This window comes from Mycteria americana, chromosome Z, assembly GCF_035582795.1.
Source record: "Mycteria americana isolate JAX WOST 10 ecotype Jacksonville Zoo and Gardens chromosome Z, USCA_MyAme_1.0, whole genome shotgun sequence".
NCBI classification, from domain to species: domain Eukaryota; kingdom Metazoa; phylum Chordata; class Aves; order Ciconiiformes; family Ciconiidae; genus Mycteria; species Mycteria americana.
The window spans coordinates 20,109,261-20,126,516 of NC_134396.1; the positions used below are offsets into that span (position 1 = coordinate 20,109,261).

At 38.5% G+C, this 17,256-nt stretch overlaps 1 protein-coding gene across 4 annotated transcripts in view; it reads left to right on the plus strand.

Annotated features, from left to right (window-relative positions):
• The window catches only part of CERT1 (ceramide transporter 1), an 80,754-nt gene that overhangs the window by 20,042 nt on the left and 43,456 nt on the right, over positions 1–17,256 (plus strand). For 3 of the 4 annotated variants that reach the window (XM_075526745.1, XM_075526743.1, XM_075526744.1), the window contains exon 3: positions 5,276–5,392. The exons of the other annotated variant lie outside the window; for it this stretch is intronic. In XM_075526745.1, the coding sequence (XP_075382860.1) occupies positions 5,276–5,392 (117 nt within the window). The remainder of the gene's footprint in view (positions 1–5,275; positions 5,393–17,256) is intronic. 4 annotated transcript variants of the gene reach the window in all.

The window sequence follows — 17,256 nt, forward strand, 5'->3', positions numbered from 1 at the left end:
TGCTGGAGGCCTGTTTCTTGCGGCGTATTCTTGCATGGAATTATGATTTAGCTGTTTGGGATTCTTTAAATGCTGGCTGTAGAAGGAGCCGTTTGGCACCCACAAAGGCTGCCTCTGCCACAGACTCTTAAAGTCTGCCCAGCTCACCTTTGAAAATGCTATAAAGGTTTTCAGGTGCTCCCATTCATAGTGTCATTTCAGTCTGGGTTTTGTTCCCCAGTGCCTTCTCAATTTATGTATGCTGCTTGAGGCTGCTGTGGGGTGGGGATGTTAGGAAAAAGCAGCTGGAGTTCTCCAACCTGCTTTAGGTCCTGCGGGTAGATAGTGAAGTCCTACTTGCTCCCTGTTTCCCTGCATGACTAAAACATTCCTCTTTCTTGCCTTATCATGGTTGTGGAAGTAGGACATATCCTACTTCCTGGTTGTCAAAACCTACTGCGTGGTTGTAGGACATATCCTGGCCTCAGCACAGGTCCTTAGTTTGTTACAGATGAAAATCCCTATTTATCCTCCAATGTCTTGTCAGGCAGTTGGCTAAGAACTGTACCATTTTATAATCGCTTCTGAGCATAAGGAGGAAGGTGAATGCTGGGCTACAAACAGTGAACCTCAGAAAAAAGGAGATCTAAATGAAATGAGTAGAGATCTACAAGAAGAAAGTGAAGGTAAGAGAAGTGGAAAAACTTCCAGCAAGTGTAAGGAGAGGCTCAAACTAGTGTGAGGTGGATGTTCAAAGAATAAAGGACAGACCTGAGAAGTGGTGAATAACGCTTTGTCATCTCTGCTAGATGCAGCTACAGAAAACAATAAAAGCATTTATAGCAAGAGGGAAACCAAAGAAGTTTGTCCATAGTTCAGTGGGGGAGGAGAAAGTAACAGATGATACCAAAAAGTTACATGCTGAAGTCTGCCAAGTTACCCATGAAGATAAAATGTGAGCTCATTCCTTGTTCTCAACAAGGAATTGTTGGAGCCAGCATCTTCTCTAAGATGCTGGCTAATGTAACAACAAAGGGTTAATCAACAACAATGTGATTTGTTCTGTGTTAAGAAAAGAACAGGTCACATGATTCAGGTGTTTTATTTGCTCTTGATAAAATGCATATTGGAGAATTTGCCTTTCGTGTTCAGTTAATTCAGGGTTCTTATGGTGGAGCCTGTCTAAAAAAAAAAAAAGCTGAGGAAAAGGGGGGGAAATAATGGGTCTGATTTCAGTTGCCAAAAAATATGGAAAATAGGCAATTAATAAGTACTATAAGATGGTAAATAGGTAACATGCATCTGTTAAGAGCAAATCGTATCACCTGCCTGACTCCCTTTTGAAGCAGTATTTAGCCTTGTTTCTGGATATTTCTTATCTTCAAGCAACTTTTCTAACAGGACCACCTGATCAGCTGGCTTTTTGGTAACATGGAACTGCACAGTGAGCTAAGTATAACCCTAGACCTGGTTTTTAGATGGCCTAGTCTCTTAACTATAGGTAATGCAGAACTGTACATGCAGTGAATGGCCCAGAAAAGTGTTTAAAGGTTTTAGCTAGATGTCAAGGAAAAAAATTCCCTTCCCTGTCTTAGCAATGAGGAATAGATTTTCAAATATATCAAAAGTTGCTGTGCAAAGAAAGGGAATATGTAAACCTGCCTTTGAAAAGGGCAAAGAGGTGATGGTCTTAAATCATATTAGAAGATGTTTAGGTTAGAGATGGAGGGGGAGGCAAGGATGGTTGTGCCCTGGAGTAAGTTATGTATGGAAGTGCGGAATCAGTAGTACTGCAGGCTTTTAAGATTAACTTTGGCAAGTCTTTCTAACTGCATAGCATGTAACTGCTTTTAACTCCTCCCAAAGGGCTTCAGAGAGAGAGGGAGATCGAGCAGAGGAATGATGTCACAACAGGAAAAACTTTGATAGCTAATTTTTATACATTTGCTTTTTGGGTGGCTTTTGGGAGAATCTTCCATTGCTGTAGATGCATGTCCCCCACCACATGGCTAAAGGAGGGCCTGGCAGACGGGTGGCTGGGAACAGGCATATAAGCCTGACACATTGATGTGGCAGGTTTGCTACCCTAAAGCAGATAAACATCTTTCTCATATATAGTAATAATAATGTGCAGTTTGAAGAAGAGGGGCGTGGACTAGAAGACTTGATGTCCTGTATTGGGTTTATGTGGCAACCCAATAAACCCAATTTGGGGGGGGGGGGGCGCTACAGAGGTGGTTTCTGTGAGAAGATGCCAGAAGCTGCCCCCATATATGACAGAGCCAGTTCTGTCTGGCTCCAAGATGGACCTGCTGGTGGCCAAAGCTGAGCTAATCAGCAATGATGGTAGTGCCTCTGTGATAACATTTAAGAAAGGGTAAAAACTGCTGCACAACAGCAGCTGGGAGAGAGAAGTGAGAATATGTGAGAGAAACAGCCCTGCAGACACCAAGGTCAGTGAAGAAGGAGGGGGAAGAGGTGCTCCAGGTGCCAGAGCAGAGATTCCCCTGTAGCTTGTGCTGAAGACCATGGGAAGCAGGTTGTCCTCCTGCAGCCTATGGAGGTCCACAGTGGAGCAGATACCCACCCTGGAGCCTGTGGAGGACCCCAGGCCAGAGCAGGTGGATGTGCCCAAAGGAGGCTGTGACCCCTGAGGAGACCCCATGCTTTGGGGCTCCTGGCAGGACCTATAACCCTGTGAAGAGAGGAGCCCACACTGGAGCAAGTTTGCTGGCAGGACTTGTGACCCTGTGGGGGACCTAGGCTGGCTGGAGCAGTCTGTTCCTGAAGGACTGCACCCCATGGAAAGGACCCATGCTGGAGCTGTTCATGAAGAACTGCAGCCTGTGGGAAGGACTCGCATTGGAGAAGTTTGTGGAGAACTGTCTCCCATGAGAGGGACCCCATGCTGGAGCAGTCTGTTCCTGAAGGACTGCACTCCATGGAAAGGACCCATGCTGGAGCAGTTTGTGAAGAACTGCAGCCTGTGGGAAGGACCCCTACTGGAGAAGTTTGTGGAGGTCTATCTCCTGTGGGAGGGACCCTACACTGGAGCAGGGGAAGGATGTGAGACGGAAGGAGCAGCAGAGACAACATGTGATGGGCTGACCACAACCTCCATTCTCCGTCCCCCTCCACTGCTCTGGGGGAGGAGGTAGAGAAAATTGGGAATGAAGTTGAGCCTGGGAAGAAGGGAGGGGTAGGGGCAAGGTGCCTTTAGTCTTGTTCTTATTTCTCATTATCCTATTCTGATTTAGATTGGCAATAAATTACATTAATTTCCCCAAGATGAGTCTGTTTTGCCTGTGATGGTAATTGGTGAGTGATCTCTCCCTGCCCTTATCTTGACCTATGAGCCTTTCACTGTATTTTTTTCCCCTAGTCTAGCTGAGGAGGGGGAGTGATAGAGCAGTTTGGTGGGCACCTGGCAGCCAGCCAAGGTCAAACCACCACATATCCCTTCTTACATCCCTATGTTCTGTGGTTCAGTGAAGGCAAAGCAGTGTATAGCACCAGTTTTGAAAGTTGTTTGAGTTGAATTAGGTTGAGATGATCAGGTATTAAGTAATCAGTAGCTGCAGTTGATTGACTTGATTGTCAGTTTTGTCAACTGCTGACTTTTTTTTCTGTGGAAAGTTTAAATTTCTTTAAATTGAACTTAGGTTCCTTGACCAAATATATGAAGCTTTAAAAAAATGAACTAGGAAGAGTTTAATAAAAGTACATGAAGCTTCACTTTTTTTTTTATTTGGTAGTTTGGCTTCTATTGTGCTGTTCTTCCTTCTTAGTATATTTAAACAAGAAGGATTGTGTATTATGTGTAAGTAGCTTCTGACTTCCAGATCCTTTGACAATAATTCTCACTGACACTGGACTGTTGTGCGTGACAACAAATGAGACTTGCTTCTAGGTTTTCTTTTGTGGAGTGTTTCATGAGTGATCCACAGTGCTTTAGCTGTCTGCAAGATGAACGTGTTTGCAGAGTGGGTCTTACATTGTAAAGGATATTACTAACATGCTTAGACTTGTCTTCAGCATCTGGGATCAATATCTGTGGCCCTTATCACCATGTTCCAGTATTTAAAGGGCGACTACAAAGAAGGTGGAGACTCCCTTTTTACAAGGAGTCACGTGGAAAAGAGGAGGGGTAATGGGTACCGATTTCGATTACACAAGAGGAAAATTTTTCACAATGAGAACAATCAGCCATTGGAATAATCTCCCCAGAGAAGTGGTGGATTCCCCAACACTGGACACTTAAGATTCAACTGGACAGGGTGCTGGACCACCTTGTCTAGACTGTGCTTTTGCCAAGAAAGGTTGGACCAGATGATCCTTGAGGTCCCTTCCAACGTGGTATTCTATGATTCAGATCACATCATTTGCCTTAACCTTAGAGCCTGTTAGCTTCCTATGGTTATTTGCATGTGTAACTTTTATTTGTATTCAAATTCAAAAAGGTATTCAGCTATATCTGTTATGTTTCTTTAAGAATAGTTTTCGGGGAGGGGGGGTGGGGAGGAGTTGTGCTCAGTTGGATGTTTGCTAAGGAGTAGCTTTGAACTGACAGTGTCAGGGCACAGGACAGTTTAGATCGTTTTGTTTTCCTGTACTTTCCTCACCAGCTTCATTGTAATACAAACAAAAGCTTTTCAGTATTTGAGGCATGTGAACTGAAAGTTAGATGCAGGTGGTGATATTGGAAAGGATTGCGTGTTGCTCCCGATTATCTGACAATCCTGTCTTAGCTGGTGAAAACAGTTGAGGCAGAGGGTGCCACAGCTTCCTTTAGTTCCCACTCTTCCTTGTCATGTTGCTATAGTCTGCTTTTATGGTTCTATCCTGGTGCTTTTTGCTACAATGTATGTATTCCTTCCATCTCAAATCAATACTGATAGCAATAACCTTCATTTTTTTTTTCTGCTTTGAAATTTTATATATATATATGTGTGTGTGTGTGTTTTCCTGGCTGTGTCCAGAAGTTATTTTGCTAAAGCATTTGTTTCAAAGTACAAAGTTTTGGTCAATGTTTGTGTGGAACTTTTTTGATAATTTTATTTAATAAGAACATATTAAACAGGCTTTTCTATTTCAGGAGACTGGCATTTTTCATTATGGGAGTGTATGTTCATTATTTGAGACAGCTACATAAAACAGAATTTAGAATCTAGGATGAATTCAAGACAATATAGACCAGGTTTTCTAGTTACAATATTTTAGAGTGTCAAAATATTCTGTGAGGTATTGTTGATCATGTTGCTAATTTTAGCTCCTCTTATACTCTTTTCTGTCACAGCCCCATGACTTTGACGAATGCAGATTTGATATTAGTGTAAACGATAGTGTTTGGTACCTCCGAGCTCAGGACTCAGACCACAGACAACAGTGGATAGATGCAATAGAACAACACAAGGTATGGTGGTTTTTTTATTTCCTTTCTCATTTCCTCATTAGATCTGGTGGTACTTGCAGAGAGTGGTAAGCTTCCCTGTACAGTCATTAAAGTACGCAAGGTATTTATGACAGGTAAAAGCTGCAAGATTGAAGCTGTGTGTTAAATACGTTTCAAAGGATTTGCTTGTTCTTCATAGATAAGAGTTTAGAAAACTGGGAGCTAACAACTGTGTACCTTTCTTGAGCTCTCTAGCTTGGAAAAGAAAAAGCTTGCATTATATTTGAGTGACTTTTTAATGGTTTTGTCCATCTTCTCTCACTGATTATTAAATCATTTCTTATCTGTCCTAGATGTTAAACTTGTTAGTCTTAGAGTCAATTCTCCTAGGTTATCATCCTGGTTTTAGGTTTCTCTCTTTCATCATTTGTCTGCTTTTAGTGTGCCTGATTACTGGCTTTTGTCTACTCATCTTTTAAGGCCCTGCTCTTCATTAGCATCTTAGTTTAGCTTTCCTGATCTATTCCTTATGTCTTCCAATGAATTATTTTCATTTTACCTAAAGTGCTTGAAGGTTAGGTATTTTTAAAGTATGTAGCACGCGAAGCATCCATTATGTTTTCAGGTACAAGATAGGCACTGCCCCAAAGTGTTGAGTTTAACTACAATACCTAGCACAATGCAACTTCTGCATCTGGGTTATACAGGTGTTACAGGAATACAAATTAAAATAGATACCTAAGTAGGTAGGTATTTTTACCTTGAGCTTCCTAAAGTATGGCTTATGTAAGTACTATGTGTAATTGGGAAGTTTAACCTTTTATTGGACAATCCTTACAATATGCAGTACATGCTCTTAAATGTAAAGTGCTGCCTTTTGATAATGGTTCTCTAAAAAAAATTCATCTCAATTAGAATATTAGTCCATTTATAGCTTGGCATTTTGCCTTCACTTTGATACAGAGGTAGCATTAAAACATACAAAATAAAGTTGCAAAACCAGGATTCTCTTCTGTAGTCTGAAAAAATGCAGTTAACCATGGATTCTTGAGAGAAAAATACTGCAATTTATTACTATTGCAATACTTGAGAGAAATGTCTCAAGAGGATACACTGAACAAGTTGCTAGACTACAGATCTGTAGAGCTGACACTTCAAAAACTATTTTACAGGAATGAGGGTCTTCAGGTATGGGGTTGTGGGGATAACCATGGGCTAAAATTCAGACTAGGTTTGGTGAATGATTTAGCTGGTGAGATAAATGCAGAACTTAACCTGAAGTCCAGATAAGCAGAAATGCGGGCTGGGTCATTGCATGCTACCATGCAGGAATGAATGAGAAAAAAACCCCAAATCCTATGTTAAACTCTGCTCTGCACAGCCTCAAAGGGAAGTGTTTTTCATGCTGTTCTTTTCCCTCTTCTAAGACTTTCCTTAACTGTTGCTGAGTTCTGAGCTGACAATTTTATGGAACCACCTATTAATGATATGGAAGTATTGAGTGGTAATAGTTTAGAGTTTGTCCTTGTATGTGTAAATTTGGAAAATTTTTTTGCCACAAAAAAATTATAATCTTGTATTTATCAACACTGAATTTTCTTCTCTTGCTTTACTGCCCAGCCTCTATCATGAGGTATCTGTTTGCTTTTCTTTTTCTGTCTAGTATTACTGGTAAACTTAAGTCATCTTATTCAACCTCCTTTTCAGATTGTTAATGAGTGTTGAGGAGCATTAGTTCTAGCATTCCAAAAGTGAACTCCCTTTGTGAAGAAACTGATTAATTATGCAGTTTTTTCCACTTAAAAAAAAAGGCTTCTTTTAATATTGCTTGTGGTTTGGATGGCTTAAACTTCCATGCTTTGCAAGAATTTGGAGGTTCTTTAAAAAATATATATAATAAATTGTACCAAATTTCTGTCTTCACATTTAAAGGAGTGGAATGAGTGGATAATTCCACTAACCAATTTTTTCAATATTTACTTAGAGTTAGTATTGGAATAGGAGTAATGAGTGCTTTTTTCATTATTTTATTAAAGTTAACTTTCTGCTCATTGCTAAAAGAGAGTGAGTCATGTGTTCTGGAAGGTTATAAACCAAAGAAAAATATGTCTACAAGTAGGAAATGGAAATAAAATTTTTTCTGTATATGCTGAAGTGACAAGAAGTAGTTCAGTTTGCATCCTGCTGTCCTAATGTAATAACACTGGACTTGACTGTTCCAAATCTGATGGCTTTTTCAGTATATGTAGTTTGCAGTTTCATGCCTATTGACATTTTTTAGTTTCTTGCATACTCCTTTTCACTCTGTAGTGTTGACAGGGTTCAAGACAAATAGTTTGTACTTCATTCTTAAATGGAGAGGTAAATACTATGGCACCTCACTTCTAAATAAACCATCAAACCAGTTAATATATGAAAGCACTACATTATTTAAAGCATTCTCTTTGTAGTATGCAATTTAAATACCATGATCAAGACAAGGCAAGGGAAACAGCAAAAGGTAATGCAGTCTTGTAACAAAATTTGGACTCAAGTTAAAAGTACATAATTAAATCTCAGAAAATCATGAGTAACTAGCATTTTTTTCCAGTGCAATATTCTGTTGTATTCATAATACAGTAGCAGCTTTGTGTGGTGAATGTTGTAGGTATGGAGGTGCATCTGTTTCTACTAAGTGTTCCTACTAAAATACATAGGAATCTTATCACCAGAAGCCTTGGAAAAGTGCTGTATGCACATAAATAGGTGTTTGATGTAATTAAACATAGAACAGAAATGTCCAAATCCAGTTTTCAGTCAGGTTATTGTTAATATTTCTTAAAGAATGTGTCTCCAAATGTCTTGTTTCTGTATTTCCAAATTGAGTGATTAGTGCTATATCCTATAATTCATATACAACTTTGTAGGAAAAATGTACGGGGAAAAATGTACTGCTTCTTAATAACATTGATAGGATCTGAAAAACAGATTTTCTTGGAGTCTGGAAGTTAATACCATTTTTTACTTCAATTTGTATGAACAACACTTCAGTGATCCTTAGTTTTAAGTAACTTTTCACCTATCCTTTAATTTTCTTTAGCTCTTGTGGAAGTTTTATATCTAAACACTTGATCAAGAGTAGGAGAAGATGGGCTTTTATGAGGCAAAATATACCATTTCACTGAAAAGTTCAGATTTTTGTCTGCTTACTCTGAAATTTTCTGAAGGAACTTTCCTGGTCAGGTTACCAAAACTCAAGCAAAAGTTTCTTGAGAAGCTGTTACCAGATACAAATAGTTTTTGTTTGAGAACTGGGTTCTTGAACTGACACATAATAATTTGAATAAAATTGAGAGAGGAATTTATTTCCTTTATTAAGCAGTCATTTTTATTAACTTGAGTCTACTGCTATATAAAGTTCTTTTTTGTTTGTTTTTGAAGCTCTTTGTTGCTTATTGAGTGGGCAGGTAGTTCTGGTAGGCTGCTTAAGCTGTTTGCTAACAAAAGTATGTTTGTGAGACTTACTGTAGCATGTCACAAGGTTGTTTATCTTTAGAGTATGAAAGATGGACTGAAACTTTGACTGTATTTCATTGTGCTCTGAACAGAGAAAACACTGATTTAAAATGAATTTTATATTAAATTTGAGTATGAGCAGGCTTAGAAGAACTTTCTGCTTAGCAACACCAATGAGTAGTTGGTAGCTGAGAAATGTAAAACATCTGATGTTCAAGCATAAAAACTGTTAAAATTTGCTGCTCTTTTTTTTATCATTGCATTAGCCTTTTCTTGTATTGAGGTTCCTGAATGCTTACTGGATTAAATGTTTCAAGTACAGCTTCTAAATGCTTATTAATCGCCCTGAACTGGAGGAGGAAAAAGTCTAAAACAGCGCTAAGACCATCAGTGACGCAAATGAGGAAATAGTTCATGTGTAACCAGGAGTCCTTTCTTCTAATTAAATATTTCATTAAATGTACTAAGCAGATATTAATCTGTAAAAATATCTGGTTGTAAGGGTGTGTATCATTAGGAAGCTTCTGTGTTCTACTACCCAAAGAGATAGTCAGGTCTAGGATGGCTGATGACCTTTTCTTAGATGGATCTAGTGGCAATGTGTATTGCTAATGAACTCAAGACCAGACTAGGCTTCCACATTTCTCCGGTGTAACAACATTGATGTGTGAGCACGAAGGTATCGACGCTTTTGAAAAGTTGCTCTCTTCTTAAATAATAAATTGAAGGACTGACTCCAGGTCTGTCCTTCAGTTTGAAAATGGAGTATGGAATTTCTAACCCAAGATTAGAGAAACTGGCTTAAATGTTGTTAGTTCTGTGCTGTGAGGAAAATGTCTGGGTTTACCTGTAGAGAACACGGACTACTGCAGCATGTAACTTCTAACAAATAAAATGAATCCGCTATGTAGTATGAATAAACAAGATTTACTTTTTACTGAAGTGGAAAGTGTGTTTCTTTACACATTAAACTTATCCAAAGTTTTCATTCTTTACCCTCAACTCTGGTAGAATCGATGTTATCTTACAAACTTGCATTACTTGCCAAAGGTATAGATGAGGGGAGTGAATTGCTGTGAGAACCATCTGGATAATTAAACTTATGAGCAAATTAACTTCAACTTGTGAGATCCAGATAATGATATCTTGTAATGTTCATCTAACACCTGAGTTGAAAACTTGCTGAGAATTTGTTCAGAAATGAATGTTTTGTGAGAAACTCTGCATCAGCTTAGGCTTGTCCCATTTTGTTCTATCTTAGTTTTAATTTATTTCCACACAGATTCTGCATGTGTTCATTACTGACTTTGTGACTCTTCAGCAAAATAAATTGACAGTGTTTTAAGTCTTGGATTTTCAAAATCTTGTGTTTATGAAACTGAAATACTGTTTTAAGTCTTGCTGAACTTCTTACAATCCAGGTCTTCAGTGTGTCAAACTGTAAAAGGTCATTCTCCAGAGGAATATCTAGATATCCAACAAGTTTGGCATGTAAAGAGTAGGTAGGTTTCCTTTTTCATTTTGAACTCATGATATACAAGGTGTTTCGATCTAGAGCAGGAGGCATGAATTTCAAAGTCTGACTGTGAAAGGCATCAAGTGGCTACCTTGAAGGAGTGCCTACTTCATTGTTTTTACTGTTGATTAGACACTGGGAGAAGAGGTGTCAGCTACTTAGAATAGGATTATACAGAAACATCAGGAAGAGTAAAACTTATGTATCTTTTCTAGCAATTTTTTTTCCCCAAATAGCTTGGGGGGAGGGGGCGTGGCAGCCTCAGGGGGTTAAAGATAATTTAGCTTGTCAGTAATTCTAATTTTGTGAAATTCTCAATATACTACAACTTGTTTTTTAAATTATCAGTTGTCAAACTCAGATGCTTCACATCCCATTTTTTTGCATTGTTTAAGTTAAGATGGTGAAAAACCAAAAAGCTGGATTTGGCAGGCTAGTGAAGTCAAATTTAGGCATAAGTGTTAAAACAGTTGATTCACTTCCTTTATTAAACACTGATAGATTTCCAAACAAGGAAACTAGAATTGGGACATTTAGTTTTGAGACGATTATTTTCTGAATGTGGGTCCTGGTTCATAGATTAATTTAGAAAACTGCAGAGTAAACTTTAAACAGCATAATTTTGATTGCAGTTAATAAGGGCACTTGAGAATACTGTTGTGGAAAAAAACCCAAAGAAAACACTGTCAGCTTGAATTCTTCACAAAATGCTCGTTAACCACAAAATGTTGTTCTTTTTTTCCACATAACCTAAAAAAAGTTAAGTTACCTTATGCACAAAGTATTAAGAGTAATTAATTTCACCCTTAAAGTCATCTGTATGTTGTGTTTTCTCTTGTCAACATACTGTTCTGAGGGAGTTACTGAATGTGCTGTTAGGCATTGAAAAATATTACTAACAGTAATTGTGATGTTGAAGCAGAAAAGGCAATGATGTAGGTGTCTGAGGAGAAGACAAGGGGTAGAGGTGGGCTTTTGCTAGTCTAACATGAGTGCAACACCATACAAAAGCAACAATTCTAATGGCAAGAGCACCATAGTGTTGTGCACTTGAGAAGCATCTTAAGTATAACAAAATAACCCACAAAGTACTCTTAAAGGAGCCCTCTCAAACTGTTCTAGTTGTTCCAGTTCTAGTCAGATTGCTTAAATTTGTTGGTAATAGAAATCAGCTTTTGGATAAACAGTATGAAGGACATCAGGTAAAATATTGGTACGATATTGAAGTATTTCTTAAAATTAAACTTGGCCTTCTGTCTTTGTGTTATTTCTCTTACAAACTCAAGTATAAGCAGTTATGCAGGAGTAACTTTTCAAACTCTGAGGAAACCTTAAATGTCACTTACTCTTGGTGCTTATCCTCAAGTTGGATCTCAATTCCATGTGTTTTGTTCTGTAATTGGAATGCTTCACCTTTAGGGTGAGACCCAAGTGTATCTACCTGTTTCTTCAACCTAATAGCTGCTTTAAGAAATTTCTTGTGAACAATACTTTGCCAAGCTTTTGTTTGAATACTGTATGTAAATATTGATCTATGAGATTATTTTTAGTTAGCTGTGCTAAGAAAACACTGAAAAATATTAGTGGAGGTAACTTTCTCATACTACTATTTTATTAGCAGTGGATGCCAGAGAAAAAAATTTGACCAGTTAATCTGGTCAGAAACCAATATCAGGGTTTTATTTTCTGAAAAATAGAGCTCAGGTTATCAACAGGAGAGTACAGAAGGTTACTACATGTTTAACTTGTCCACAGGCTTTCAGCAATTGTGAGGAGAGCTATAACATTCTGTGAAGACAGTAATTTTTTTCCTTTTCTACACCTCTAAAATCCTGCCCCAAGATTGAACTAATTTACTGACAATGCCAATAAAGACATGCAAATAAATCATCCCAAATCTGTTGCATGTCTGGACTTGAAACTAATATTAGTAAGATAATTCAGAGTGAATAGGAAAGTATATGCAGAGTAGGAATGATGTAGAAACATTTTGATTCAGCATACTGATGTAACAAACTTTTAAAATAGAAATTAAATGAGAAGTATAAATTTCTGCCATCAGTCAATAGTTTGTACATTAAACTTAATTTTCCTATTCTCTGGCAGATCTTTGTGGAGCCACTGAAGTAAGTAGTTGGGATGTTTACATGTAGGCTATCTTCAAGTGCATGACGAAACACTGTGCAAATGGTCTTCAGAAGTCTACATTGATGTTACAACCTTTACAAATCTAATTTTTTTGGTACCAGTTTACTATGTTGTTCACAACTAGGCATTGGCAAGTAATTTCTAGCAAATGGTATCTGTTCCAATGTTGATGAGTGAATGCTAATTATAAACACAACTTTGATTATTTTAAAATTAAAACTTTCCAATAGTGTAATTTCAGATATGTTGTATAGGAGGGAGCAATAGGAATAATGTCTGTTGCCAGCTACTTCCTCTACATTTCTCCAGCTACTTCCTCTCCTGGAGTTTCAGGTGTTTGTGATGTGTGATACTTAAATTATTTGCTTCCTCAGCAGTGGTTGCTGAGGTATGAAAAGGAAAAAATGTGGATCTCTAATCTGTTCTTTTTTTTTTGGCTTTTCATCCGAACACCAGTTCCTCTGTCCTTACTTCCCCTCTGTACCCATTCACAAATAAGACTGACTTAAGTGGAAGCAACAGTGCAGATGAAGGAAAGCACAGGAGGTATGGGAGTAGGTAAATATTGTTTAATTTTGGGTTTTTTTCTCAGGTTCATCATGAGGATTGTAGGAGAGTGATGATGAGGCCTCCTTTTTCCTCTCTTGGTATCAGTGGCCTAAGTGTTGGAACAAGTTTCTTAAGTAGTTTTGGTGTCAGCTGTTGTCCCCTGTCAGATTGATTTGGGTTGCCTTGTTCTGTTGTCTGATGCTGTGCAGCACATCAACGAAGTCTAAATTTTTGTTTGCTGACATGCTGGATTGTATGGAATACCCTGTTAGTTTATGTGATATTGCATGTTGCTCCAGAAGCTAGTGCCCCACTCTCACTGTGGTGTTGCAAGGCACTGACTTGCAGCAGCAGTGCACCTTACCTGAGAGGTAGCTGGAGAACAGCATTCAGGTATCTGTGTTAAACTGTAAAAAGTTGTTACCTGTTTAACAGACTTAAATGTATAGGCAAATTGCTGATGAGTGGTAGAGACATATGCTTAAAGGTGTTGCAAAAACGTTGTGTACTAGTTTGAAACTAGAAAACCATGAACTGTTGCGCAAGCTTATGCAGGAACTTAGGTCTGCTCTTGTTGCTGTTCTGTCACTGTTGTATGTTGACATAAAATATGTAACTTAAGTTCTTGTGTAGTCACATTTGACATCTCCCTTCAAAGGTGAATTTGAAGTGTTTGCAAAAATACTTCCTGATAACTAAAGAAAAAATTAAGTCCAAGCATAGTCTTCTGAACTCTGTGGTAATAGGCTTATTTATTTTGGATTTTGGCCTGAATCTTAGGCTAAGGTGGGAAATGCACAGAAGGATGTAGCTGTCTCAAGTCCAAAGCACCTTGTTTAGCTTTTCAAGCTCATTGGTCCTTTAACTGTGAATACTGGCTTTTCCTTTCTGCTCTCCAGTGACATCTAACTAGTATATGTATCTGAGGAGAAATACACTGAAGGGCCCTCCTGAAGGAAGAGTCATAAAGTTCATTCTGACTCTTCCCTTAACATGAACTAAAGTCATCCTTATTAGATGCCATGTTTCATTATAAGTTAGACTGGTAAGTGTTGTAACATGAGGGGTCATGGAATGATTTTAGCCTGTTTCTGCTGTTAAAGGGATTTCTTCTTGCCATCCTCATCTAATCTGAGATTTCCTTTATAGAGTAGTCTCACAGTCAGTTTGGAGAGGAGATTCTTCCCTTCATCTTTGCAACACTTAAGATTTCTTGGCTTTTTATGTTGGCTTGAACAGCTCCCCATTCCTCAATTGTTGTTCATATGGGCATCTTTTACAACTCTCTGATACCTTCTGTGGCTCTCTCTTTGGAACTCAGTCCTCATCTTTCTTTGAGGTACAGTACCAAAATTAGACTCGGTATTCCTACTGAGAATCTTATGGATGTTGTATAGAACATAGGATTATTTTGTGGGTCTTGTCAACTACCCTGTTTTGCAACACCATGATTTTTTTTTACTTATTCAGCTTGAGAACCACTAAATCTGATTCATTTAACTATCTGTAGATTGTTACCTGTCCTATACTCATGCACTACAATATTTCCTATAACAAATAAACCTTGAACTTCATTTTCCCACAGTGTACAAAAGTGTTAAGTTTTTGCTACACTTCTATCCACTTCAGTCTTCCAGACTCTGCTGTCTTGGGTTTTGGTTTCTTTCCAGAAATAATTCTCTGTGCTGCTTGGGTTGGGTTCAGTTTCTTAAGTGACTGTGCTTCTAGTACTTTCTAAAGTATGGAGACTGGCTGGGTGAAGAAAGGTTAGATTGATAGTGTGTTGTGGTTCAGCCCCAGTCGGCAATTGAGTACCACACAGCTGCTCACTCACCCTCCCCTGCTGGTGGGATGGGAGAGAGAATAGGAAGAGCAAAAGTAAGAAAACTTGTGGGTTGAGATAAGACAGTTTAATAATTGGAACAACAACCAAAAAAAATGGTAATGAGAAGGAAAACAACAAGAGAGTGAGAGAGGAACAAAACCCAGGAAAAATAACAAGCGATACAACTGCTCACCACCTGCTGACTGATGTGCAGCCATCACTTAAGTGCACTTATGTGCACTTAAGATAATCTTAAATCTTTGTATCCATGATGAAAGCTGTGATCAGTCTGCCATATGTTCGTAATTAAAAAATTTTCTCCTCCATCCAGTCAGAGCACTAACAGGTGGTCTTCATAATCTTAGTAGAGGTCTTGAACTCTCCCTCTCTCAAACCCCTAACCCCAAAAGGTAGTGTACTTAGATGAGAGAGATGGTTTAGTCCTCTCTTCCCTTAGGTTAGCTAAATATATGAGTTGACCGAAGATTCAAATGCATGTAAAGGTTAAAGCAACTTTTTCATCACTGTATAGCCAGCCTGGTGAACCAGGGTGTTCCAAAATGTCTAAAGAATGCCTGAAAATTACAGGCCAAAATGCAAATGAGCAGAGCATTGCCTTGTGGGTGCAATACTGTGTGAAAGAAAATGCTTTGAAAAGTGCTAATTCAGTATCAGGTAGCATGAAAGGCTTGTGAGACTACTGCTAGGCTGTTTAAGAATACGTCAGTCAATATTTTTGTAATGCTATTTGATGAAGGTTACATTGTACATGGCTAAAGTAAACTTGGTGCCAAGTCTAATGCTGAGTCTTGAGGTGACCAGAACTAGGCTACCAGACTCAACATGCAGCTGGCTGTGCAGTAAATAACCAGTCTCATTTCTATAAACAAGTGGGATTCTAGTAGTATACTCAAAGGTGTTATTAATTCACTTCGTGGAAACAACTGTGGTAGATTATTTTGATAGTGTATACTTTCATTTAGTAGAAATAAGGGGAATGTCAATGTTTGTAACTGGTAGAATGACACGCAGTAGTTCTGGGAGTCGAGCTCTCTGTGGCAGAGTGGCGGCACGTCTCCCTGAAAACAGTATTGTTCATTGAGAGAGACCTGTGTCAAGCTTGACTTTGGTGGTAAATGCCCCTTCAAATGAGAGTAAGCTCTTGGTATCAAGAACAGAAAGTACAGAGCTGCAATGTGGAAGTAGTGAGTGCTTAAACAGTTAAAAGGTGATACTTGCCAAATACATCTGCATGCTGTTTAATCAGGATAATTACTCATCAGCTCAAACAGTACTGTGCATTAACAGTTTAATAAAAAAATCTTGGATACTCTGTATACTTCCATCTACCGAATGCAGTTCTTTTTCTTTCTGAAAAGACATTATAAGGGGTGGTTTTTCTTCAGTGGGCTTTCATTACAGTGAAACTCATTGAGTTAACAGACCAGAGTTACACCCTAGCCATAGGGAGTAGATGCTGCTCAGCCACATGGGTGGGGTGCGCAAGTAGCAATGATACATATTCAGTAACATTCAACAGAGCTTTTTGGCTCTTTTGAGAGACACTGACACACACCACCACCACTATCCTCCCCGTGCCCCTCCTGAAAAAGAGAATAGCTGCAGGAGCTAACATGACTCTAAAGAGCTGGGAGAATTCTTCTAAAAACACAACAAGACTTGGGTCATCTCTGCTCTTTTAATTCAATGTCCACTTGCTGTTATTGGAAGCTCTTAAGGTAATTCTTGTAATATAATTTCCATTGTAGGACAACAAAAAGATCCTTTTCTTTGAAAACAGATAATGCTTGAAAATATGCATTTGCTATCACTTTAGTGTCATCTAGGTGAATGGACTTACTGCAGAGGAATCAAAATTCTGATGTCTTGAGCATACCTATTTTAAATGGGAGGGGAAGAAGAAAGGTTTAATATTTAAATACTAGCAGTTAAATGTCATGTATTGAAAGGTATGAACACAGGCATCAGAAAATTGGGGGGAGGGAGGAGGGGGAGGAATATAGAGAGAGATGTACATATCCCCCCCCCCCGCCCCCCCCCTTAAAATTGCTGGTTTAAGCAAGCAAATATAGCTGAGGCTGCTCAGCTGATAAGAACTACTTGCCCTGATGTATGTTATGATGCTGGTAGTGAAACTTGTAGATGTTGTAGATAAGCTGTGCTTTCAGGGGAAGATTAGATGGATTGCTCAAGTTATTAGCCCTTTACTGGAAATAACAAAGAGTTTCTTTATTTAAAATTGAATCAAATATGCTCTTTCAAGGAGGAAAACTAAGCTTGGGTATGTTTTACACATTCTGTTATTTTAGCACTGTTATCAGCAGGAACTCT